Source organism: Arachis hypogaea, chromosome 10 (genome assembly GCF_003086295.3).
Source record: "Arachis hypogaea cultivar Tifrunner chromosome 10, arahy.Tifrunner.gnm2.J5K5, whole genome shotgun sequence".
Taxonomy (NCBI): Eukaryota; Viridiplantae; Streptophyta; class Magnoliopsida; order Fabales; family Fabaceae; genus Arachis; species Arachis hypogaea.
Window position 1 is genome coordinate 83322618 of NC_092045.1, and position 26881 is coordinate 83349498.

At 38.7% G+C, this 26881-nt stretch overlaps 1 protein-coding gene and 1 non-coding gene across 2 annotated transcripts; one reads left to right on the forward strand and one right to left on the reverse strand.

Moving 5' to 3' along the window:
• Nucleotides 1-8667: 8667 nt before the first annotated feature.
• LOC112715808 (small ribosomal subunit protein eS26z) lies at nucleotides 8668-10136 on the reverse strand. The gene is made up of 5 exons (XM_025767630.2): nucleotides 9787-10136; nucleotides 9604-9696; nucleotides 9428-9512; nucleotides 9212-9345; nucleotides 8668-8943 (listed from the first exon to the last, which is right to left on the reverse strand). The coding sequence occupies exons 1-5, from the start codon at nucleotides 9787-9789 to the stop codon at nucleotides 8869-8871; spliced, it is 390 nt and encodes a 129-aa protein (XP_025623415.1). The 5' UTR covers nucleotides 9790-10136; the 3' UTR covers nucleotides 8668-8868.
• A 12186-nt stretch (nucleotides 10137-22322) lies between these two features.
• LOC112718844 (small nucleolar RNA R71) lies at nucleotides 22323-22426 on the forward strand. Its single transcript, XR_003161172.1, has one exon. It is a non-coding gene; the product is annotated as a small nucleolar RNA R71 (small nucleolar RNA).
• The last annotated feature ends 4455 nt before the right edge of the window (nucleotides 22427-26881 follow it).

Consider the following 26881-nt stretch of genomic DNA (forward strand, 5'->3'; position numbering starts at 1 on the left):
AGGAAGACCTTTCCTAGCAACTGGCCGAACCCTCATTGACGTCCAAAAAGGGGAAGTAACCCTGAGAGTCAATGAGGAGGAGTTCAAGTTGAATGTTGTCAAATCCATGCAACATCCAGACACCCCAAATGACTGCATGAGTGTTGATATCATTGACTCTCTGGTAAGAGAGGTCAATATGACTGAGAGTCTCGAATCAGAGCTAGAGGACATTTTTAAAGATGTTCAGCCTGATTTGGAGGAATCAGAGAGAATAATAGAACCTCTGAAAATCCCTCAGGAAGAGGAGAAACCTCCCAAACCCGAGCTCAAACCATTACCACCATCCCTGAAATATGCATTTCTGAGAGAAGGTGATACCTTTCCTGTAATCATAAGCTCTACCTTAGAGCCACATGAAGAGGAAGCACTAATTCAAGTGCTAAGGACACACAAGACAGCTCTTGGGTGGTCCATCAGTGATCTTAAGGGCATTAGCCCAGCCAGATGCATGCACAAGATCCTATTGGAGGGTGATGCTAAGCCAGTGGTCCAACCACAAAGGCGGCTGAATCCAGCCATGAAGGAAGTGGTGCAGAAGAAGGTCACTAAATTGCTAGAGGCAGGGATTATTTATCCTATTTCTGACAGCCCCTGGGTAAGCCCTGTCCAAGTCGTCCCTAAGAAGGGAGGCATGACAGTGGTTCATAATTAAAAAAATGAATTGGTTCCTACAAGAACAGTTACAGGGTGGCATATGTGTATTGATTATAGAAGGCTCAATACAGCCACCAGAAAGGATCATTTTCCTTTACCATTCATAGACCAGATGCTAGAAAGACTAGCAGGTCATGAATACTACTGCTTCTTGGATGGATATTCAGGTTATAATCAAATTGCAGTAGATCCCCAGGATCAGGAGAAAACGGCATTCACATGCCCATCTGGAGTATTTGCATACAGAAGGATGCCATTTGGCCTGTGCAATGCACCTGTAACCTTTCAAAGGTGCATGCTCTCAATTTTCTCTGATATGGTGGAAAATTTTTTGGAAGTCTTCATGGATGACTTCTCAGTATTTGGAGACTCATTCAGCTCCTGCCTTAACCATCTAGCACTTGTTCTAAAAAGATGCCAAGAGACTAACCTTGTTTTAAACTGGGAGAAGTGTCACTTTATGGTGACTGAAGGAATTGTCCTTGGGCACAAAATTTCAAACAAGGGAATAGAGGTGGATCAAGCTAAAGTAGAGGTAATTGAAAAATTACCACTACCTGCCAATGTTAAGGCAATCAGAAGCTTTCTGGGGCATGCAGGATTCTATAGGAGGTTTATAAAGGATTTTTCAAAAATTGCCAAACCTCTGAGCAACCTGTTAGCTGCTGACACGCCATTTGTCTTTGATAAAGAGTGTCTGCAGGTATTTGAGACTCTGAAAGCTAAATTGGTCACTGCACCAATAATCTCTGCACCAAACTGGACATTACCATTTGAATTAATGTGTGATGCCAGTGACCATGCCATTGGTGCAGTGTTGAGACAGAGGCATGACAAGCTTCTACACGTCATTTACTATGCCAGTCATATTCTAAATGACGCACAGAAGAATTACACAACCACAGAAAAGGAGTTGCTTGTAGTGGTTTACGCCATTGACAAGTTTAGATCCTATTTAGTAGGATCAAAAGTGATTGTGTACACTGATCATGCTGCTCTTAAATATCTACTCACAAAGTAGGATTCAAAACCCAGACTCATCAGATGGGTGTTGCTTCTGCAAGAGTTTGATATAGAAATAAGAGACAGAAAAGGGACAGAAAACCAAGTGGCAGATCACCTGTCCCGAATAGAACCAGTAGAAGGGGCGTCCATCCCTCTCACTGAGATCTCTGAAACCTTTCCGGATGAGCAACTCTTTGCCATCCAGGAAGTACCATGGTTTGCAGACATTGCAAATTACAAGGCAGTGAGATTCATACCCAAAGAGTACAGTAGGCAGCAATCAAAGAAATTGATCACAGATGCAAAGTACTATCTTTGGGATGAACCATATCTCTTCAAGAGATGTGCAGACGGAGTAATCCGTAGATGTGTGCCTAAAGAAGAAGCACAGAAGATCCTTTGGCACTGCTATGGATCACAGTATGGAGGACATTTTGGAAGTGAGCGAACAGCCACAAAAGTCCTCCAATGTGGCTTTTACTGGCCTACTCTCTATAAAGATTCCCGAGTGTTTGTACTTAATTGTGACAGTTGCCAAAGATCTGGCAATCTGCCTCACAGTTATGCCATGCCTCAACAAGGGATCTTGGAGATTGAGTTGTTTGATGTATGGGGTATTGACTTCATGGGACCTTTCCCACCATCATACTCAAACACTTATATTCTGGTGGCAGTGGATTATGTATCCAAATGGGTGGAGGCTATTGCAACACCCACTAATGACACTAAAACAGTGTTAAAATTCTTCCAGAAACACATCTTCAGCAGATTTGGTACCCCTAGAGTATTAATCAGTGATGGGGCACTCATTTCTGCAATAAACAGCTTTACTCTGCTTTGGTTCGTTATGGAGTTAGCCACAGGGTAGCTACTCCATATCACCCACAGACTAATGGGAAAGCTGAAGTCTCAAATAGAGAACTCAAAAGAATCCTGGAACGGACTGTAATTAATCGTAGAAGGGATTGGGCAAGAAGCTTGGATGATGCTCTGTCGGCATACATAACAGCATTCAAGACCCCTATAGGGACCTCTCCATACCAGCTTGTGTATGGAAAGGCATGTCACTTGCCAGTGGAACTGAAACACAAGGCCTACTGGGCAACCAGATTCCTGAACCTTGATGCCAAGTTAGCTGGAGAAAAACGATTGCTCCAGTTAAATGAGCTAGAGGAATTTAGACTCAATGCTTTCGAGAATGCAAAAATTTACAAAGAGAAAACGAAAAGATGGCATGATAAGAAATTGTCATCCAGAGTCTTTGAGCCGGGCAGAAAGTTCTGCTATTTAATTCTAGGCTCAAATTATTTCCCGGGAAATTAAAATCCCGGTGGAGAGGTCCATATGTGATTACAAGTGTATCACCCTATGGATACGTAGAGCTCCAGGATAATGAATCTAACAAAAAGTTCATTGTTAATGGACAGAGAGTTAAACATTATCTTGAAAGCAATTTTGAGCAAGAATGCTCAAAACTGAGACTTGATTAAAAGCTCAGTCATAGTCTAGCTAACGACATTAAAGAAGCGCTTGCTGGGAAGCAACCCAGCCATTCACAAAATTTAATTTTATTTATTTTTTCTAATTAAATAATTTTTACAGGTATATGTCAAAGTATCTTCAAAAGTTAAAATAGCAATTGATTGAAATCACAGAGTTACAGGGAAATTTGGAAGCTCACTGGCGTGAAAAAGCCAGTAAGAAACGTTTTGGGCATTGAACGCCCAAAAGAAGCACCCACTGGGTGTTCAACGCCAGTAAGGGTAGCCATCTGGGCGTTAAACGCCAGAAAGGAGCATCTTCTGGGCGTTGAACGCCAGAAAGAAGCACCTTCTGGGCGTTTAACGCCATAACTACAGCATCCTGGGCGTTTAGAAAAATGCCCAGTGACAAAGGACTTCCTGGCGTTCAACGCCAGAAAGAAGCAACAGCTGGGCGTTGAATGCCCAGGAGAAGCAGCAATTGGGCGTTAAACGCCCAAAACAAGCAGCATTTGGGCGTTTAACGCCAGAATGATGGGGAGGAGGTAAAATTCGTTTTTCTTCACAAATTTTCTAATTTTTATGTTTCAATTCATGATTTCTTACATAAACATGTTTCAAAATATCATCCTTCAATTCCAAAAATTTTAATCCTAATTTCTAAAATCCCTTTTTTTTTTAAATATCAAATGTATCTTAATTCATAAACACAAATCTTTTTCCAATCCAAATCTTTTTCCAATCCTAATTTTTGAAATTGCCTCTCCCTCTATTCCTCTCATATCCTTTCTTTTGCTTGAGGGCAAGCAAACCTCTAAGTTTGGTGTGATTTGACATGATCATTGAGCTAAAACTCATTAAGATCATGGCACCTAAGGGAACAGGAAGAGCAAGGATGTGAACTGAAGGAACTGAAGCGTCAGAAATTAATTCTTGAAGGACCAAGCATCCGTCAGAAATTATGTATTGATGAGCGGATATTTTATACGCTTTTTGGGGGTAATTTCATGTAGATTTTAGTATGTTTTAATTAATTTTTAGTAGAATATTATTAGTTTTTAGGCAAAAATCATATTTCTGGACTTTACTATGAGTTTGTGTGTTTTTCTGTGATTTCAGGTAATTTCTGGCTAAAATTGAGGGAGCTGAGCAAAAAAATCTGAGTTGGGCTGAAAAAGGACTGCTGATGCTGTTGGATCCTGACCTCCCTGCACTCAGAATGGATTTTTTGGAGCTACAGGAGTCCAATTGGCGCGCTCTCAACGGCGTTGGAAAGTAGACATCCAGGGCTTTCCCGCAATATATAATAGTCCATACTTTGCGCGAAGATAGACGACGTAACTTGGCGTTGAACGCCAAGTACATGCTGCTGTCTAGAGTTAAACGGCAGAAACACGTCATGATCCGGAGTTGAATGCCCAAAACACGTTATAACTTGGAGTTCAACTCCAAGAAAAGCCTCAGCTCGTGGATAGCTTTAGTCTCAGCCCCAGCACACACCAAGTGGGACCCAGAAGTGGATTTCTGCACCAATTATCTTAGTTCACTCATATTCTATAAACCTAGGTTACTAGTTTACTATTTAAACAACTTTTAGAGACTTATCTTGTACCTCATGACATTTTAGATCTGAATTTTATACACTTTGACAGCATGAGTCTCTAAATTCCATTGTTGGGGGTGAGGAGCTCTGCAGCGTCTCGATGAATTAATGCAATTGTTTCTATTTCTCCATTCAAACGTGTGTGTTCCTATCTAAGATGTTCATTCGCGCTTAATTATGAAGAAGGTGATGATCCGTGACACTCATCACCTTCCTCAATCCATGAACGTGTGCCTGACAACCACCTCCTTTCTACATCAGATTGAATGAGCTTCTCTTAGATTCTTTAATCAGAATCTTCGTGGTATAAGCTAGATTGATGGCGGCATTCATGAGAATCCGGAAAGTCTAAACCTTGTCCGTGGTATTCCGAGTAGGATTCCGGGATTGAATGACTGTGACGAGCTTCAAACTCCTGAAGGCTGGGCGTTAGTGACAGACGCAAAAGAATCATTGGATTCTATTCCAACCTGATTGAGGACCGACAGATGATTAGCCGTGCTGTGACAGAGCATTTGGACCATTTTCACTGAGAGGATGGGAAGTAGCCATTGTCAACGGTGACACCCTACATACAGCTTGCCATGGAGGGAACTTTGCACTTTTCCATGGATGGAATATTACATTACAAGAATAAATCAAGACAAAGCATCTCCAAAACTCCAACATATTCTCCATTACTGCATAACAAGTATTTATTTTATGCCCTTTTCCCTTTCTTCACTGAACTTGAAAAACACTGTTGTTGGCATCCTGACTAAGAATAATAAGATAAACATAACTTGCTTAAAACCAACAATCTCCGTGGGATTCGACCCCTACTCACGTAAGGTATTACTTGGACGACCCAGTGCACTTGCTGGTTAGTGGTACGAAGCTGTGTTAAATAGTCCATTAATATTGGCATACACAATTTCGTGCACCATGTATCCGGTGGTAATACTGGAAAACAAAGTGCTTAGGGCCACGGCCAAGACTCATAAAAGTAGCTGTGTTCAAGAATCAACATACTTAACTAGGAGAATTAATAACACTATCTGAACTTTGAGTTCCTATAGATGCGAATCATTCTAAACTTCAAGGGATAAAGTGAGATGCCAAAACTGTTCAGAAGCAAAAAGCTACAAGTCCCGCTCATCTAGTTAGAACTAATATTCATTGATATTTTGGGATTTATAGTATATTTTCTTCTTTTTATCCTATTTAATTTTTAGTTGCTTGGGGACAAGCAATAATTTAAGTTTGGTGTTGTGATGAGCGAATAATTTATACGCTTTTTGGCATTGTTTTTAGGTAGTTTTTAGTAGGATCTAGCTACTTTTAGGGATGTTTTTATTAGTTTTTATGCAAAATTCACATTTCTGGACTTTACTATGAGTTTGTGTATTTTTCTGTAATTTCAGGTATTTTCTGGCTGAAATTGAGGGACCTAAGAAAAAATCTGATTCAGGCTGACAAAGGACTGCTGATGTTGTTGGATTCTGACCTCCCTACACTCGAAATAGATTTTCTAGAGCTACAGAACTCCAAATGGCGCGCTCTCAACGGCGTTGGAAAGTAGACATCCAGAGCTTTCCAGCAATATATAATAGTCCATACTTTGTTCGATTTTAAATGACTCAAACTGGCGTTCAACGCCAGTTTCATGCTGCATTCTGGAGTAAATCGCCAGAAACACGTCACAAACCACAGTTAAACGCCAAAAACATGTTACAACTTGGCGTTTAACTCCAAGAGAAGCCTCTGCATGTATAAAGCTCAAGCTCAGCCCAAGCACACACCAAAGTGGACCCCGGAAGTGGATTTCTGTACTTAGACTTATTTCTGTAAACCCTAGTAGCTAGTCTAGTATAAATAGGACTTTTTACTATTGTATTAGACATCTGGGATTTTACATCTTTGATCACATTTGGGGGCTGGCTATTCGGCCATGCCTGGACCATTATCACTTATGTATTTTCAACGGTGGAGTTTCTACACACCATAGATTAAGGGTGTGGAGCTCTGCTGTACCTCGAGTTTTAATGCAATTACTACTATTTTCTTTCAATTAAGCTTAATCTTGTTCTAAGATATTTGTTGCACTTCAACATGATGAATGTGATGATCTGTGACACTCATCATCATTCTCACCTATGAACGCGTGACTGACAACCACTTCCGTTCTACCTTAGAACGAGCGAGTATCTCTTGGATTCCTTAATCAGAATCTTCGTGGTATAAGCTAGAATTATTGGTGGCCATTCTTGAAAATCCGAAAAGTCTAAACTTTGTCTGTGGTATTCTGAGTAGGATTCAGGGATTGAATGACTGTGACGAGTTTCAAACTCGCGAGTGTTGGGCGTAGTGATAGACGCAAAAGAATCAATGGATTCTATTCCGACATGATCGAGAACCGACAGATGATTAGCCGTGCTGTGACAAAAGCATTTGGACCATTTTCACTGAGAGGATGGGAAGTAGCCATTGACAACGGTGATGCCCTACATACAGCTTGCCATGGAAAGGAGTAAGAAGGATTGAAAGAAGGCAGTAGGAAAGCAGAGATTCAACAGGAACAAAGCATCTCTATACACTTATCTGAAATTCCCACCAATGATTTACATAAGTATCTCTATCTCTATTTTATGCTTATTTATCTTTATTTTCGAAAACTCCATAACCATTTATTATCCGCATAACTGAGATTTACAAGATGACCATAGCTTGCTTCATACCAACAATCTCCGTGGAATCGACCCTTACTCACGTAAGGTTTTTTACTTAGACGACCCAGTATACTTGCTGGTTAGTTGTGCGAAGTTGTGAAGAATGTGAGTGAACCATAGTAGTGTGCACCAAGTTTCTGGAGTCATTGCTAAGAATTGTTCAAGTTATGAAAAGAGTAAATCACAATTTTGCCTATCAGCCACCAATAGCATCGCCATATCCTACTAAATCATCATCATTACCAGCAAAAATTTTGCTGCCACCAGCAGTATTGTCGTCTCCTCCAATCGTTCTTCACTCATCGATGCCACCTCCAGTAGAATCCTTACCGCTACCAGCTGCCTCGTCATTGCCGCATTGTTCCTTCTGATGAGTCCTTTGAGTTCCTTTTTCTGATTAATAAAAATAATTTGAATTGGGACAAATTATTATTTTCTTTTCGATAAAGAATTTAAACAAATCAAAATCTATCATGACTAGCAATACATGATGAAAGAAGCCTTAAAAATCATTTTTAGAATTGATTTTTCATGAATATGTTTAGTATTGTATTTGAATTGAGACAATGTTTTAGTTATTGCTTTACCTTTACCGACATGTTTCTTTGCTGGTTCTTGTTATTTAAATCTTTAAAAATTATGTAGATTATATTTGTCATAACAATTGAAGATTTTTTTTTTCAATTTTTTCTTTTTTAATTTTCAATTTTTTTTTTTTCCAAATTCGCAAAATAACTACAAAGAATCAAAGATCCAGATATGCGTTGGGACTTGGGGTACAGGTCCCCATTACCCGTCACGGACGGAAAAGATTTCTAGAGGCAGGCGTGGGGGCCCCATTGCCATCTCCACGTATTAACCATACGTTCTTTGTAGTTGATTATATCACTTTCTAACATAAATCAATCACCGCAACAAATTTTGATTATCACTATCTAACAAATTGACCTTTTGATTCACCAAGTTTCTATAACATAGTATGAGCCTAACGTTGAACACTAGAAAATCAAGGTTCGTTGCCTTACAAACCATCCATCTCTAAGGCTCAAACTTTAGTATAATGAAGATTTGTATTGGATGAAAATAAGAACCAATTACATGACTAATTTCAGTTCGCGCATACGGGGTAAATTTATTTCAGAGATACAAGTGCATACCCATTGACAAATTACAATTTGAGCATTCGAAGACGTAAGAAAATCATTAAAACCATTCTCATCAAAACCATTAAATTGTTATGGTTCAGTTCCAGGCAACCAGACTAAGAAAAAAACATCATTATCCCAAGGTAACTGATATTTAAATAATAAGCAGCAAAAGAAAATTAAGTTCTTAACAATATTGAATTAACAAGGCCTAAAATTATAGAATGAATTTAAACACGAGGGGCAGCTCCAGCTCCAGCAGGACGAGGAGCTTGACCAGGTTGACCGGGCCTTGGCGCATCATCCTTTAAAAGAAATAAAAGACACTAATCAAACAACAGGAAGTGAAACACAGTACATAAAAGCCATGTTTCATAATAGTAAGCAGATGTTTGGACACATCATAAATCGCATTAGGCTTCAGCAGAATACATCCATCTATTCAATAACCAAAGAGCTAACAAACTCAAAATAAGATCATATCAACAGTATTAAAAATCATGTTCAATCAGTGATCCTTAGCAATGCACTAATCAGCAATCTATAAGAAACAATTGGAGCACAAAGACATACCCTGCGCCTAGCAAAGCGCTGCGGAGGCTCACGGTTCCTCCTATCAGTGCGAGAACGTACCCTCACAACGTGAGAGTGAATAGCACACGAAACACAATACTGCATCTTCACATACAGTTTCGGAAGAGTGTATTCTACAAACATAATAACAATTAAATAACATTCAAAATTCAAATCTTGAATGAAGAAAAATACAGATCGGGTAAGAATCATTACGCTCATAGACACAGGCTTCCTGAACATCACGAACTGCAGCCTGCTCAACAATGTTCCTCACAAGAAACCTCTTGATTGATTTGTCCTATTAATTTTGAAAAAACAGCCAGAAATTTCATCGATTGAAAGAGGGCATGAAAGAAATCTGAAAGGAGAAAGGATAAAGAGGAGAGCACCTTGGGACAACACTTGCCGCAATTGGAGCAGCGAATGAATTTGACGTGGCCACGGCCATGCTTGTTTCTTCCTCCGTTCCTGCGCTTGAAAGTCTACAAGAGAGAGAGAAAGTAACGATTAAGCAGTGAAGGAGAAGAAACCCAGATGAGATGAGATGAGAGGAGAGGAAGAAGAGATCGAACCATGGTTGAAGCTTGTTACGCTCTAAAGCTCTCTAGGGTTCTGGAGATAATGCTCTCAGTGGACAGGGGCACAACGCACAACGACTAGGGTTTTCTTTTTATTATTGGACACCCAGAATTGGGCTTCGTTTTTTTATCACACTGCGTTTGGAAAAAACACACACACACACACATAAATATTGTAATTGGACCAGCTTTATATCACAGCATTTACTATTTACATTTTGTTTGGATGGAAGATGGAAAGTGAGAGAAAAGAAAATGAAAAAAAAGAAAATAAGAGAAAAAAATTGATTTTCTTTTATATTGTTTGAATAGAGAAAATGAATGGAAAGAAAATAGAAGAAAAATTTTCTTCTATTTGGATAAAAGGAAAAGTAAGAAGAGAGAAATTCATAATCAAGTGAAATTACATTAATACCCTTCTTTATATTATATATAAATTATAATATACCAATGTATTTAAATTATTTTTTTAATAAAAAAATTATCCAAATTATATTTCAAAATTTTAACATGTTTTCTTCATTAAAAAATTATTTTTTTGAATTTATTTTTATGAATTTATTCTTTTTTATTATCTTTTAATGTCATAAATAAAAATATATATTATTCTTCTTAAAAATATACAAATAAATGATCTCGTAAAAGAATAATAAAAACTACTCATACTTTACATCATTAATCTCCTTAAGCATATATAAAAAAAAAGTTTTACTAAATTGTATTTGCAAAATAAAATATTATCAAAAGTTAGTAGTATTTCTTTCCAAGTACGTGCGACCAAAAATCATATACAATTTTTATAAACATATAACAAAATGCCAAAAAAGTAATAACCAAAAGAACTCCTAGAGAGTACTATTTTATCATCAGATAACACTTTTCAAAAGGGTAATTTTTGATGGTCGGCGACATCACCTACTTCCAAAAAATCAATTCTACATAGCTTGAGTCATTTTTATCCATCTACTTCAAAAAAATAAAGTTTCTCCGAGTCAAAAATATTAACACAGGATCGGTTTTTACTTGTAGTAAGCAGTGTACTTGTTGTTCCCAAACATCTTCAAGTTATGATTTCTGCACGAGCATATACAATAAAGACAAATTAATTCAAAGATCAGAGTTGATCATGATAATGTATTTTATCGATGTCTTTCTATTTAAACAACCAATCAATCTCAAAGTATATATACATAAAGTGATTTATTTCCAACCATGGTTAACATTAATAAAACAGAAAATGATAGAGTTCTTTAAATACATGAAGATATACCCGTAGTATATGACACTCAGAAATCCATAATCAATTAATGAAAGCAATAACCTCAAATTAATCAGAAATTAGGTGCGTATAAAAGTTATACTTGTAATGTTTAATGTTTTAAGAAAGTACCATATCTCCCAAGCGAACACCAGCAGCTGTCATGAAATGAAAAAGAGCATCCAATCGCATTTCAGGTGGGATCACAAAAATTTGGCGCTTTTTTTGCTCATTTTCACATAAAAACTGATAACACTGCATCCGAGCTGAACCTATCAGACCCAAGTCAGTCAACATATCCCATACATCTGATTCGCTATAAAGGCGAAGTCTACTTTGTTGCATAATAGCCAACCCTTTTTCAGCAATTGCAACTTGTCTTTCAATTAACGAGACTTGCTTTTTGGCAACCGAAACTTGCCTTTCAGCCACAGAAACTTGTCTCTCAGCTGATTCAACCTGCCTCTGAGCTACGTCATGTAGCTTACTAGATAGATAAGTATCCTCTTTGACAGCATCGGCCATGGTAGTAATTCCCAAAGCAACTTTCTCATATTGTGCCTCCAAAAAATCATTCATAGGAGACTTACGCTTTGTTCCTCTTAACGTCGAAATCCCACCTAATTGATTTGGTTGACTATGAGGAGCACTTGGTGAATCTAAATTAGTAGAAAACATTGGGGTATCATGTCCCCTATTAACATCTATGTCAGAAAATCCAATGTTTTCAAATGAGTCATTCAAATCAATGTGATCTCTATCAATTTCTTGAATCCTTTCTCGTGACGTAGCAGCCCCTTTAACAGTAGCTCTATCAGCTCCGAATAACTCCTTCAAAGTATCATAATGCTTAATTTGCATTTTTTTCCATTTTTCTACTTGTGGTTTCTCCTACATAAACAAGTGTTGAAATTATTCGTTGACTAACTTCATCAATAGTATAAGTAATAAAAGCAAAGTTTAAGATACCTTAATGAAGTTTTGCCACACTTCCTCTTCAGCTTCAAACTTTCTAGTTACAGGATTCCATGCAAATCCACTTAAGTGATGAAATAAGTCATATGCCTCAACAAAATGATCTTTCAATGTCTTCATTCTATTCTTTATGTGATTCTTTGTTATGTGAGGACCTATTGCTATGCTCAAAGACTTCACAACATTGGCATATGCTTCAGTTGTCCACGAGCCATCATGCATATTACCTTTCGATGCTTCCTCTACTAATGCATTTAGCAAAACTTCATCCATATCATCAGACCATCTTAAGTTGTCTTTCGAAGGTTGATTGGCTTCTGCTATTTTATTTCCCTTATTCGGCATTATGTAACCTGTAACAATCCCATAAAAAATCCAATCAAACAATTCTGAGTGAAAACTATACATACATATATATCCATATTCACATATAAGAAACATAATCACCTATAATGATTGATACACATTCCACATTTCAAATGCAATGTTATCTCTTAACAACGATGCATGCCTATATTCCTCATCACGTGGTTGAGTTGATTGTGATCTATCTATGCTTTGTTCTTGTAGCAATTCTCGATCAACCACATCAATTATAGACTGATCAGCATCGACACCCATTAAAAAGTTATGCAGTATGCAACATGCCAAAAAATGTCTCGCATAGTTTCAAATGAATAATAAGGTTCTGTGTCACCGGCTATAATTGGGAATCTTTTCAGACCCATATTCACACCCATATGTGTTATGATGATTTTTGCATTTTATTTTTGGAAAAAAAATACGATTACAACAGAAAAAAAACGCACCTTTGGCTTGAGAATGTAGTAATAAAGATGCGGTGGAGTTGTCCCGAAGATGATGAAGCTGCTGCAGCAATTCCGACGGTGTTAGGAAGCTATGGCGTCACTGTTGAAGATGATGCAGAAACAGGGAAGATGGAGATGGAGATACGTGTTTTCCTTTTCAGATTAAGGATTTTGATTTGTTATTAATGAAAGGGTATATATGTAATTTTACACATTTTTACACTTTCATCCCAGTTTTCTTTGCAAGTTTGGGCAGAAAATTTTTAAGTGGGCCCTACGCAGGCTTTTTTATTTTCCATTCAGGTTCCCTGCTAATCCAAACAGGGGAAAAATAAGTTTTTCATTGGTTTTCATCTTCTCCCTTTTCTTTCCTCACAAGTTCCATTATACCAAACAAAGTGTTATGTCCGAATTGCTGCTATGTACCTGATATGACGGTGTTGGTTAAACCATAATTATTAAAATCGAACCAATAATCAGCTCTTCTCTCAATATGAGAGTCATCCAAGAATTTCAGGTTCTTTTCCAATAGGAGTCTTTACATCCAATATCAATATCCACAAATACTTTCTTATTCTGTCCTCTCTCAAACCTCGGAAAAATCTGCAAAACACGACAAATATATTGAGCAGAATACATTATGAGCATCATTGAAGAAAAAGTAATCAAGCTCAACAAGCTTGGAGAGCTGGAATATAAGAAAGAGTGCTTAAATGTGGTGGGTAAGATAATTAGTGACAAGGAGATAAATTTTAAAACATGTAAAAACGCTCTTCTGGGAATGTGGAAAAACCCACAAGGTGTAGCAGTCACTGATTTAGGTTCAAAGAAAATGTTGTTCAGCTTTAAAGATAGAAGGAGAGGGTTGCAGATCATGCAGAACGGGCCATGGAATATCAGAGAAAATATGGTCACCCTTAGATTATAGAGGGAGGGCGAATCAATGTTCGAAGTAGACCATGACTTCATGGAGTTTTGGATTCAGATACATGGCATCCCACACGATTTCATGGACAAAGAGACAAGTATACTCATTGGAGAAATGTTGGGAGTGTTGCCTGAGGCTGAAGATCCAAAAATGGATGGAGGGCTGAGGAGACCATATTTGAGGATCAGGATTAGCATCGACATCACCAAGGCCCTACCTACAGGGTTTTTGTTAGACAGAGAGGAGTTACCACTATTGTGGGTCTTCTTCAGGTACGAGAGGTTGTCGGACAGTTACTGCTTCAATTGTGGAATACTAAGGCATGAGAAGAAGACATGCAAGAACCCAATAGCCATGGCTTGTTGGGACACCACCAAAAGAAAGTATTCACCAGGTCTTGGTGTGGGTCAAGGCAGACCCGTTTTAACCGTGAGAGGAGGCAGCTCAAGACAACAAGGATGGAGTGAGGAAGGAGAGGAGTGGGCGCGTGAGCAACAAAACATGGACAAGAAGAGTGACGAGAAGCAAAACTCTAAGGAGAGCAGGATAAGGGATGAGCGGGCACAGCAGCAGAGAATCAGGGAGGAGATTGTCTTGGAAAACCAAACTGAAAGAGAGGAAGAGATGGCTGAACCAGAGGAGCAGGTAGAGAAAGTACCAAAAATCCCTCATTTTCAGAAAGTTAGGGATACGGAGCCAGACCTAGGAGCTGTCTATAAATTGAAAAATCTCATTGAGAAGATAAGGGAAAGGAAAAATGAATGGGCTAATAAAAATAAGGCCAAAAAGAAAAAAAAATTATAGAGATAGAAGGATGAAGGGGGATGGGCCCAACAAAGGAGATTGGAGCCAACGAAGGAGTAAATCCTGTACAAGCAAGGAAGGGGTTGGGAAGTGGGCTAAAACATTATATAATAGAGGAGGGAGAGGTGAATAGCTATAGAATTGCTGAGGGGATATTGGGCCTGAAAAAGAAAGGAGGAAAAGAGACCATAGGTTAAGAATTAAAAAGGCTTATGCTGGCAAAAAGCAAGGATATACAAGTGCAGGATGGCAGAGTAGAGGAGAAAAAAATACAAGCCTTGTCAATAAGGAAAATGGAGGGAGACATACTAAAGAAGCCAATTGAAGAAGCACAGAATGAAGACTATGAAGTGGGGGGGTCAGCATACACTCCAGGGTGAGAATTTTTACTATGTGGAGTTAGCAAATGATGAAGATCAAAAGGTAGGAATGGAAGCACATGCAGACTGGGAAACATAACTAGCTAAAAAGTTGGAAAGGAAGCTGAATTTAAAAAGGAAATGGAAATTCATACAGGTGCCACTACTAACTCAAAAGGAATGGAAGGAGGAGCGTGATGACAAGGAGATCAAGAAATTAAAGAACAACAATGCTTTTCTGAACTTAGGAGAGCATCAGCTTGCAATGCATGTTTCTGAACTCTTTAAGGGAGGACAAATGGCTGAGGAGGCAGGCCTTAACATGCCCCAACCTCAGCCATGAGTATTATTAGCTGGAATTGTAGGAGAATAGCGGCTGCCCCGACAATCTCTGAGTTATATAACCTATGTAAAAAAGTAAAGCCGCTCATAGTGTTTTTAATGGAAACTAGGGCCAGTAAAGAAAAAATGAATAGGATAATAAGGCAGTTGTATTTTGACAATATATTTTGTGTAAAACCCCGGAGCTTGTTCGGCGGTCTATGCCTGCTTTAGATTTCTAATATTAGTATTAATATTTAAGAGTGGTGTAACAACTATATTAAAGCCAATATTAACATCAATAATGATTTGGAATGGCAGGGTATTTTTGTGTACGGGAATCCAATTTTTCAAAAACGAAGGATATTGTGGCAAGAGCTAACGGTAAGTAACATTAGCAAGGAGGAACCTCAAACTTACATGGATGACTTCAATGATATTTTAAGTCAAGATGAGAAGGTAGGTTTCCATCCTCAACCAAAAAACTGTCTAGAAACTTTTAGAAAGTTTGTTGATGATAATGGCTTAATGGAGGTTGACCTTAAAGGAAGTATATATACTTGGTTTAGTAATTCTAGAAATAATTTTGTTACTAGGGAAAGACTAGATAGGGTGTTAGTGAATTGGAAATGGCTGCAGATGTATCAGAATGTTATTCTTAAGGCCGCTCCAGCTATAAGTTCGGACCATTGTGCACTTATTTTGGAAACTCAGCCGCGAGGACTGATAAAAAAAGAGTTCAAGTTTGAGGTTTTTTGGGCGGATCATGAGTAATGCAAAGAGGTTATTAGAAATAGTTGACAACAGGATGAGGGAAACAGGAATCGTTGAAGTCAATTCATAAGGAAAATAAACAGATGCAAAAGGGAGTTAATAGAATGGAGTAGACGAAAATTCAAGAGAGCAGATGGTGCACGAAATTGTGATCATCAATGGCGCCATCAACATGGTACGCACAATTGCAATCTCAACTCTTTATCACAACTTCGCACAACTAACCAGCAAGTGCACTGGGTCGTCCAAGTAATAAACCTTACGCGAATAAGGGTCGATCCCACGGAGATTGTTGGTATGAAACAAGCTATGGTCATCTTGTAAATCTCAGTCAGGCAGATTCAAATGGTTATGAATGATTTATGAATAAAGCATAAAATAAAGATAAAGATACTTATGTATTTCATTGGTGAGAATTTCAGATAAGCGTATGAAGATGCTCTGTCCCTTTTGTTTCTCCGCTTTCCTGCTGTCTTCATCCAATCCTTCTTACTCCTTTCCATGGCAAGCTGTATGTTGGGCATCACCATTGTCAATGGCTACAGTCCCGTCCTCTCAGTGAAAATGTTCAACGCACTCTGTCACAGCACGGCTTGCGTCTGTCACTAACGCCCAGCCTTCAGAAGTTTGAAGCTCGTCACAGTCATTCAATCCTTGAATCCTACTCAGAATACCACAGACAAGGTTTAGACCTTCCAGATTCTCTTGAATGCCGCCATTAATTCTAGCTTATACCACGAAGATTCTGATTAAGGAATCCAAGAGATAAACATTCAAGCCTTGTTTGCTAGTAGAACGGAGGTGGTTGTCAGGCACGTGTTCATAAGTGAGAATGATGATGAGCGTCACATAATCATCACATTAATCATGTTCTTGGGTGCAAATGAATATCTTAGAACAAGAATAAGCCGAATTGAATAGAAGAACAATAGTAATTGCATTAATACTCGAAGTACAGCAGAGCTCCACACCTTAATCTATGGTGTGTAGAAACTCCACCGTTGGAAATATATAAGAACAAGGTCTAGGCATGGCCGAGAGGCCAGCCTCCCAAAGAGGGTTCAATCATAAAAACATGATCAAAAGATGAAAATACAATAGTAAAATGTCCTATTTGTAGAGAACTAGTAGCTTAGGGTTTACAAAGATGAGTAAATTACATAAAAATCCACTTCCGGGCCCACTTGGTGTGTGTTTGGGCTGAGCATTGAAGCTTCTATATGTAGAGACTTTTCTTGGAGTTAAACGCCAGCTTTTGTGCCAATTTGGGCGTTTAACTCCCATTCTTGTGCCAGTTCCGGCGTTTTACGCCAGAATTCTTGAGCTGACTTGGAACGCCTGTTCGGGCCATCAAATCTCGGGCAAAGTATGAACTATTATACATTGCTGGAAATCCCAAAATGTCTACTTTCCAACGCAATTGAGAGCGCACCAATTGGGCTTCTGTAGCTCAAGCAAATCCACTTCGAGTGCAGGGAGGTCAGAATCCAACAGCATCTGCAGTCCTTTTCAGCCTCTGAATCAAATTTTTGCTCAGGTCCCTCAATTTCAGCCAGAAAATACCTGAAATCACAAAAAAACACACAAGCTCATAGTAAAGTCCAGAAAAATGAATTTTAAATAAAAACTAATAAAAATATAATAAAAACTAACTAAAACATACTAAAAACATACTAAAAACAATGCCAAAAAGCGTATAAATTATCCGCTCATCACAACACCAAACTTAAATTGTTGCTTGTTCCCAAGCAACTAAAAATCAAATAGGATAAAAAGAAGATAATATGTAATGAATTCCAAAAACATCTATGAAGATCAGTATTAATTAGATGAGCGGGGCTTTTAGCTTTTTGCCTCTGAACAGATTTGGCATCTCACTCTATCCTTTGAAATTCAGAATGATTGGCTTCTATAGGAATTCAAAATCCAGATAGTGTTATTGACTCTCCTAGTTAAGTATGATGATTCTTGAACACAACTACTTTATGAGTCTTGGCTGTGGCCCAAAGCACTCTGTTTTCCAGTATTACCACCGGATACATACATGCCACAGACACATAACTGGGTGAACCTTTTCAGATTGTGACTCGGCTTTGCTAGAGTCCCCAATTAGAGGTGTCCAGGGTTCTTAAGCACACTCTTTTTGCCTTAGATCACGACTTTATTATTTCTTTTTCTCTCTCTTTTTTTTTCGCATACACTATCTCTTTTTTTGTATTCACTGCTTTTTCTTGCTTCAAGAATCATTTTTATGATTTTTCAGATCCTCAGTAACATGTCTCCTTTTTCATCATTCTTTCAAGAGCCAACATTCATGAACAACAAATTCAAAAGACATATGCACTGTTCGAGCATACATTCAGAAGTCAAAGTATTGCCACCACATCAAAATAATTAATCTGCTATAAAATTCAAAATTCATGCAATTCTTCTCTTTTTCAATTAAGAACATTTTTTTATTTAAGAAAGGTGATGGATTCATAGGACATTCATAACTTTAAGGCATAGACACTAAGACACTAATGATCATAAGACACAAACATAGATAAACATAAGCATGAAAATTCGAAAAACAGAAAAATAAAGAACAAGGAAGTTAAAGAACGGGTCCACCTTAGTGATGGCGGCTTGTTCTTCCTCTTGAAGATCTTATGGAGTGCTTGAGCTCCTCAATGTCTCTTCCTTGACTTTGTTGCTCCTCTCTCATGATTCTTTGATCTTCTCTAATTTCATGGAGGAGAATGGAATGTTCTTGGTGCTCCACCCTTAGTTGTCCCATGTTGGAACTCAATTCTCCTAGGGAGGTGTTGATTTGCTCCCAATAGTTTTGTGGAGGAAAGTGCATCCCTTGAGGCATCTCAGGGATTTCATGATGAGTGGGATCTCTTGTTTGCTCCATCCTCTTCTTAGTGATGGGCTTGTCTTCATCAATGAGGATGTCTCCCTCTATGTCAATTCCGACTGAATAACAGAGGTGACAAATGAGATGAGGGAAGGCTAACCTTGCCAAGGTAGAGGACTTGTCCGCTACCTTATAAAGTTCTTGGGATATAACCTCATGAACTTTTACTTCCTCTCCAATCATGATGCTATGAATCATGATAGCCCTGTCTATAGTAACTTCGGACCGGTTGCTAGTGGGAATGATTGAGCGTTGGATAAACTCCAACTATCCCCTAGCCACGGGCTTGAGGTCATGCCTTCTCAGTTGAACCGGCTTCCCTCTTGAATCTCTCTTCCATTGAGCGCCCTCTTCACAAATGTCTATGAGGACTTGGTCCAACCTTTGATCAAAGTTGACCTTTTTAGTGTAGGGGTGTTCATCTCCTTGCATCATGGGCAAGTTGAATGCCAACCTTACATTTTCCGGACTAAAATCTAAGCATTTCCCCCGAACCATTGTAAGCCAATTCTTTGGGTCCGGGTTCACACTTTGATCATGGTTCTTGGTGATCCATGCATTGGCATAGAACTCTTGAACCATTAAGATTCCAACTTGTTGAATGGGGTTGGTAAGAACTTCCCAACCTCTTCTTCGGATCTCATGTCGGATCTCCGGATATTCACTCTTTTTGAGTTTGAAAGGGACCTCAGGGATCACCTTCTTCATGGCCACAACTTCATAGAAGTGGTCTTGATGCACCCTTGAGATGAATCTCTCCATCTCCCATGATTCGGAGGTGGAAGCTTTTGCCTTCCCTTTCCTCTTTCTAGAGGTTTCTCCGGCCTTAGATGCCATAAATGGTTATGGAAAAACAAAAAGCAATGCTTTTACCACACTAAACTTAGAAGGTTTGCTCGTCTTCGAGCAAAAGAAGAAAGAAGAGAGTAGAAGAAGAAGAAATAGAGGAGATGGAGGTTACTTTGTGGTTCGGCCAAGGGGGAGAAGTAGTGTTTAGGTTGTGTGAAAATGAAGGAGTGAAGATGGGTTGTATGGTTTGGCCATTATGGGTGGGTTTGGGAGGGAAAGTGGTTTGAATTTGAATAGTGAGGTAGGTGGGGTTTTATGAAGGATGGATGTAAGTGGTGAAGAGAATAGTGGGATTTGATAGGTGAGGGGGTTTTGGGGAAGAGGTGTTGAGGTGATTGGTGAATGGGTGAAGAAGAGAGAGAGTGGTGGGGTAGGTGGGGATCCTATGGGGTCCACAGATCCTGAGGAGTCAAGAAAAATTCATCCCTGCACCATGTGGCGAGCAAAAATGCTCCTTCTGCCAATTCTGGTATTAAACGCCGGGTTGATGCCCATTTCTAGCGTTTAACGCCAGCTTCTTGCCCCTTCCTGGCGTTTAACACCAGCTTCTTGCCCCTTCCTGGCGTTTAACGCCAGTCTGGTGCCCCTTTCTGGCGTTAAACGCCCAGAATAGTGCCAGACTGGGCGTTAAACGCCCATTTGCTGCCCTTACTGGCGTTTAAACGCCAACAAGTTTTCCTCCAGGGTGTGCTGTTTTTCTTTTTGTTTTTTCATGCTGTTTTTGCTTTTTCAATTGATTTTGTGACTTTCCATGATCATCAACCTATATAAAATAACAAAGGAAAATAGATAAATATAACATTGGGTTGCCTCCCAACAAGCGCTTCTTTAATGTCAGTAGCTTGACAGTGGGCTCTCATGGAGCCTCACAGATACTCAGAGCAATCTCCCAACACCAAACTTAGAGTTTGAATGTGGGGGTTCAATACCAAACTTAGAATTTGGTTGTGGCCTCCCAACACCAAACTTAGAGTTTGACTGTGGGGGCTCTGTTTGACTCTGTTTTGAGAGAAGCTCTTCATGCTTTCTCTCCATGGTTACAGAGGGATATCCTTGAGCCTTAAACACAAGGGATTCTTCATTCACTTGAATGATCAATTCTCCTCTGTCAACATTAATCACAGCCTTTGCTGTGGCTAGGAAGGGTCTGCCAAGGATGATGGATTCATCCATGCACTTCCCAGTCTCTAGGACTATAAAATCAGCAGGGATGTAATGGTCTTTAACCTTTACCAGAACATCCTCTACAAGTTCATAAGCTTGTTTTCTTGAATTGTCTGCCATCTCTAGTGAGATTCTTGCAGCTTGCACCTCAAAGATCCCTAGCTTCTCCATTACAGAGAGAGGCTTGAGGTTTATGCTTGACCCTAGGTCACACAGAGCCTTCTTGAAGGTCATGGTGCCTACTATACAAGGTATTGAGAACTTCCCAGGGTCCTGTCTCTTTTGAGGTAATTTCTGCCTAGTCAAGTTATCCAGTTTTTTGGTGAGCAAAGGGGGTTCATCCTCCCAAGTCTCATTACCAAATAACTTGTCATTTAGCTTCATGATTGCTCCAAGGTATTTAGCAACTTGCTCTTCAGTGACATCTTCATCCTCTTCAGAGGAAGAATACTCATCAGAGCTCATGAATGGCAGAAGTAAATCCAATGGAATCTCTATGGTCTCAATGTGAGCCTCAGATTCCCATGGTTTCTCATTAGGGAACTCATTGGAGGCCAGTGGACGTCCATTGAGGTCTTCCTCAGTGGTGCTCACTGCCTCTTCCTCCTCTCCAAATTCGGCCATGTTGATGGCCTTGCACTCTCCTTTTGGATTCTCTTCTGTATTGCTTGGAAGAGTACTAGGTGGGAGTTCATTAACTTTCTTACTCAGCTGACCCACTTGTGCCTCCAAGTTTCTAATGGATGACATTGTTTCAGTCATGAAACTTTGAGTGGTTTTGATTAGATCAGAGACCATGGTTGCTAAGTCAGAGTGGCTCTGCTTAGAATTCTCTGTCTGTTGCTGAGAAGATGATGGAAAAGGCTTGCCATTGCTAAACCTATTTCTTCCACCATTATTGTTGTTGAAACCTTGTTGAGGTCTCTGTTGATCCTTCCATGCGAGATTTGGGTGATTTCTCCATGAAGGATTATAGGTGTTTCCATAGGGTTCTCCCATGTAATTCACCTCTTCCATTAAAGGGTTCTCAGGATCATAAGCTTCTTCTTCAGATGAAGCATCCTTAGTATTGCCTGGTGCAGCTTGCATTCCAGACAGGCTTTGAGAAATCATATTGACTTGCTGAGTCAATATTTTGTTCTGAGCCAGTATGGCATTCAGAGTATCAATCTCAAGAACTCCTTTCTTCTGATTCGTCCCATTGTTCACAGGATTCCTTTCAGAAGTGTACATGAATTGGTTATTTGCAACCATTTTAATGAGTTCTTGAGCTTCTGCAGGCGTCTTCTTCAGATGAAGAGATCCTCCAGCAGAGCTGTCCAATGACATCTTGGACAGTTCAGATAGACCATCATAGAAGATACCTATGATGCTCCATTCAGAGAGCATGTCAGAAGGACACTTTCTGATCAATTGTTTGTATCTTTCCCAAGCTTCATAGAGGGATTCACCTTCCTTCTGTCTGAAGGTTTGGACTTCCACTCTAAGCTTACTCAATTTTTGAGGTGGAAAGAACTTTGCCAAGAAGGCATTGACTAGCTTTTCCCAAGAGTTCAGGCTTTCTTTAGGTTGTGAGTCCAACCATATTCTAGCTCTGTCTCTTATAGCAAAAGGGAATAGCATAAGTCTGTAGACCTCAGGGTCAACCCCATTAGTCTTGACAGTGTCACAGATTTGCAAGAACTCAGCTAAAAACTGATGAGGATCTTCCAATGGAAGTCCATGGAACTTGCAATTCTATTGCATTAGAGAAACTAATTGAGGCTTGAGCTCAAAGTTGTTTACTCCAATGGCAGGGATAGAGATGCTTCTCCCATAGAAGTCGGGAGTAGGTGCAGTAAAATCACCTAGCACCTTCCTTGCATTGTTGGCATTGTTGTTGTTTTCGGCTGCCATGTCTTCTTCTTGTTTGAAGATTTCTGTTAGGTCCTCTGCAGAGAGTTGTGCTTTAGCTTCTCTTAGCTTTCGCTTCAAGGTCCTTTCAGGTTCAGGGTCAACCTCAACAAGAATGCTTTTGTCTTTGCTCCTGCTCATATGAAAGAGAAGAGAACAAGAAAATATGGAATCCTTTATGTCACAGTATAGAGATTCCTTGAGGTGTCAGAGGAAAAGAAAAATAGAAGGAAGAGGTAGAAGAATTCGAACTTAGAAAGATAGAGTTCGAATTGTGCATTGAGGAGAAGTGTTAGTCCATAAATAGAAGGATGTGAGAAGAGGGGAAGAAATTTTTGAAAATTAAAGTGAATTAATTAAAAGAAATTTTAAAAAAATGGTAATTGATTTTCGAAAACTAAGATTTGAGAAAATAAAGTGATTTTGAAAAAGATTTTGAAATTGGAAATCAAAGAGATATGATTGAAAACTATTTTGAAAAAGATGTGATTAAAAAGATATGATTGAAAAGTTATGGTTTTAAAGAGATATGATTGAAAAAGATTTGATTTTGAAAAATTATGGAAACTTGAAAAAAATTTGAATTAAAAACAAAATCTTCCCACTTGTGCCATCCTGGCGTTAAACACCCAGAATGGTATCCATTCTAGCATTTAACTCCCAAAATACTGCCCTTTTGGGCGTTAAACGCTCATCCAAGTACCCTGGCTGGCGTTTAAATGCCAGTTTTCCTTCCTCACTGGGCATTTTGAACGCCCAGCTTTTTCTGTGTAATTCCTCTGCTGTATGTTCTGAATCTTCAATTCTCTGTATTATTGACTTGAAAAGACACAAATTAAGAATTTTTTTTTGAATTTTTAATGATGAGGAATAATCAAAATGAAACTAATATCAAATAAATAATGCATACAAGACACCAAACTTAGACGTTTGTATACTACTGACACTAACAAATTGAGAATGCATATGAGAAACAACAAAACACAAAAAACAAGAGAATTTAAAGATCAGAGCAAGTAAACCATCAAGAACAACTTGAAAATCAATGAAGACACATGAATGAATTCGAAAAATGCAAGAAGAACAGAAACATGCAATCAACACCAAACTTAAAATGAGACACTAGACTCAAACAAGAAATATAAACTATTTTTTTGATTTTAAGATTTTATAATTTTTTGTGCTTTTTTGAAAATTATATGGAAAAGAAAATAAAGAGACTCAAAATTTTTAATAAGAATTCCAGGAATCATTGCAGTGTTAGTCTAAAACTCCGGTCCAGGAATTAGACATGGCTTACTAGCCAGCCAAGCTTTCAGTGAAAGCTCCGGTCCAAAACACTAGACATGGCCAATGGCCAGCCAAGCTTTAGCAGATCATTACTTTCAATAGCAAACTTGATAGAAATCAACAAGCTCTTGTGATGATAAGTTGAAACCTCGGTCCAAAAGATTAGACATGGTTTCACAACCAGCCAGACTTCAACAAATCATCATGAAACTCTAGAATTCATTCTTAAAAATTTTGAAGAACAAATAATTTTTTTTTTGAAATTTTTCGAAAATAAAAAGTAAAAAGGCTTAAACATAAAATAAAACTACCTAATCTGAGCAACAAGATGAACCGTCAGTTGTCCAAACTCGAACAATCCCCGGCAACGGCGCCAAAAACTTGGTGCACGAAATTGTGATCATCAATGGCGCTATCAACATGGTACGCACAACTGCAATCTCAACTCTTTATCACAACTTCGCACAACTAACCAACAAGTGCACTGGGTCGTCCAAGTAATAAACCTTACGCGGGTAAGGGTCAATCCCACGGAGATTGTTGGTATGAAGCAAGCTATGGTCATCTTGTAAATCTCAGTCAGGCAGATTCAAATGGTTATGAATGATTTATGAATAAAGCATAAAATAAAGATAGAGATACTTATGTAATTCATTGGTGAGAATTTCAGATAAGCGTATGAAGATGCTCTGTCCCTTTTGTTTCTCCGCTTTCCTGCTATCTTCATCCAATCCTTCTTACTCCTTTCCATGGCAAGCTATATGTTGGGTATCACCGTTGTTAATGGCTACAGTCCTGTCCTCTCAGTGAAAATGTTCAACGCGCTCTGTCACAGCACGGCTAATCATCTGTCAGTTCTCAATCAGGTTGGAATAGAATATAGTGATTCTTTTGCGTCTGTCACTAACACCCAGCCTTCAAGAGTTTAAAACTCGTCATAGTCATTCAATCCTTGAATCCTACTCAGAATACCACAGACAAGGTTTAGACCTTCCGGATTCTCTTGAATGCCGCCATCAATTCTAGCTTATACCACGAACATTCTGATTAAGGAATCCAAGAGATAAACATTCAAGCCTTGTTTGCTAGTAGAACGGAGGTGGTTGTCAGGCACGTGTTCATAAGTGAGAATGATGATGAGCATCACATAATCATCACATTAATCATGTTCTTGGGTGCAAATGAATATCTTAGAACAAGAATAAGCCGAATTGAATAGAAGAACAATAGTAATTGCATTAATACTCGAGGTACAGCAGAGCTCAACACCTTAATCTATGGTGTGTAGAAACTTCACTGTTGGAAATACATAAGAACAAGGTCTAGGCATGGCCGAGAGGCCAGCCTCCCAAAGAGGGTTCAATCATAAAAACATGATCAAAAGATGAAAATACAATAGTAAAAGGTCATATTTGTAGAGAACTAGTAGCTTAGGGTTTACAAAGATGAGTAAATTACATAAAAATCCACTTTTGGGCCCACTTGGTGTGTGTTTGGGCTGAGCATTGAAGCTTCTATGTGTAGAGACTTTTCTTGGAGTTAAACGCCAGATTTTGTGCCAGTTTGGGCGTTTAACTCCCATTCTTGTGCCAGTTCCGGCGTTTTACTCCAGAATTCTTGAGCTGACTTGGAATGCCTGTTCGGGCCATCAAATCTCGGGAAAAGTATGAACTATTATACATTGCTGGAAAGCCCAGAATGTCTACTTTCCAACGCATTTGAGAGCGTGCCAATTGGACTTCTATAGCTCCAGAAAATTCACTTCGAGTGCAGGGAGGTCAGAATCCAACAGCATCTGCAGTCCTTTTTAGCCTCTGAATAAGATTTTTGCTCAAGTCCCTCAATTTCAGCCAGAAAATACCTGAAATCACAGATAAACATACAAACTCATAGTAAAGTCCAGAAAAGTGAATTTTAAATAAAAACTAATAAAAATATAATAAAAACTAACTAAAACATACTAAAAACATACTAAAAACAATGCCAAAAAGTGTATAAATTATCCGCTCATCAGCAGACAAAGAAATAGAAAGAATGAAAACAGAGTTACATCATATCCAAGAAGCTGATTTGATGGAAAGAAATCAAAGAAGAGAGAGAATTGAAGACCCAAATATTAGAACTTTGGAAACAAGATAAAAAATATTGGGGTCTCAGATCTAGGCTGAAATAGCTAAAATGGGGTGATAAAAACACAGCCTTTTTTAATGCATCGACCATCCAAAGGAGAATTAGGAACAGAATCGATAGAGTGAAAGATGGAACGGGTCAGTGGATACAAGGGGAAGCAAATATAATGAGGCTAGTAGAAAGGCATTATACCGAATTGTTTGCTTCGGAAGGGGATAGGAACATGGAAGAGTGCGTAAGAGACATTCCAAGGAAAGTCACTAGAGAGATGAATGAGGAGCTCATGGCAGATATTAATGATGAGGAAATAAAGGAGGCGGTCTTTAGTATTGTAACACCCTACCATACAGAGTCTTATGCTTAAGTCATAATTCAGAGATGGCAAGGTATTACGACCTCTAAAATAAAAAATTTAGTACGTATAGTAGTATGAATGATTGATTATAACTAGGAGCCTTTGTAGAAAAAAGGGGTAAACAAAAATTGCAACTCAAAAGCGCAACACTCCGATCGATAACGTAACGATCAAGGATAAACCAACGCGAGATTATATATATACAAAAGAGTGTCAAAAATAGGAATATCAAGACTCAAAATCCGGCTGCGAAGATAACCGATCCGAGCATAGCAATA

Bases quoted from the DNA above. Each gene is read 5' to 3' on its own strand.
- LOC112715808 (XM_025767630.2), bottom strand. The intron at 9,513-9,603 runs GTGCTCTCCTCT...CAAAATTAATAG, and splicing joins GCGGCAAGTGTTGTCCCAAG to GACAAATCAATCAAGAGGTT. The intron at 8,944-9,211 runs GTATGTCTTTGT...TTTCTTTTAAAG, and splicing joins AGCGCTTTGCTAGGCGCAGG to GATGATGCGCCAAGGCCCGG.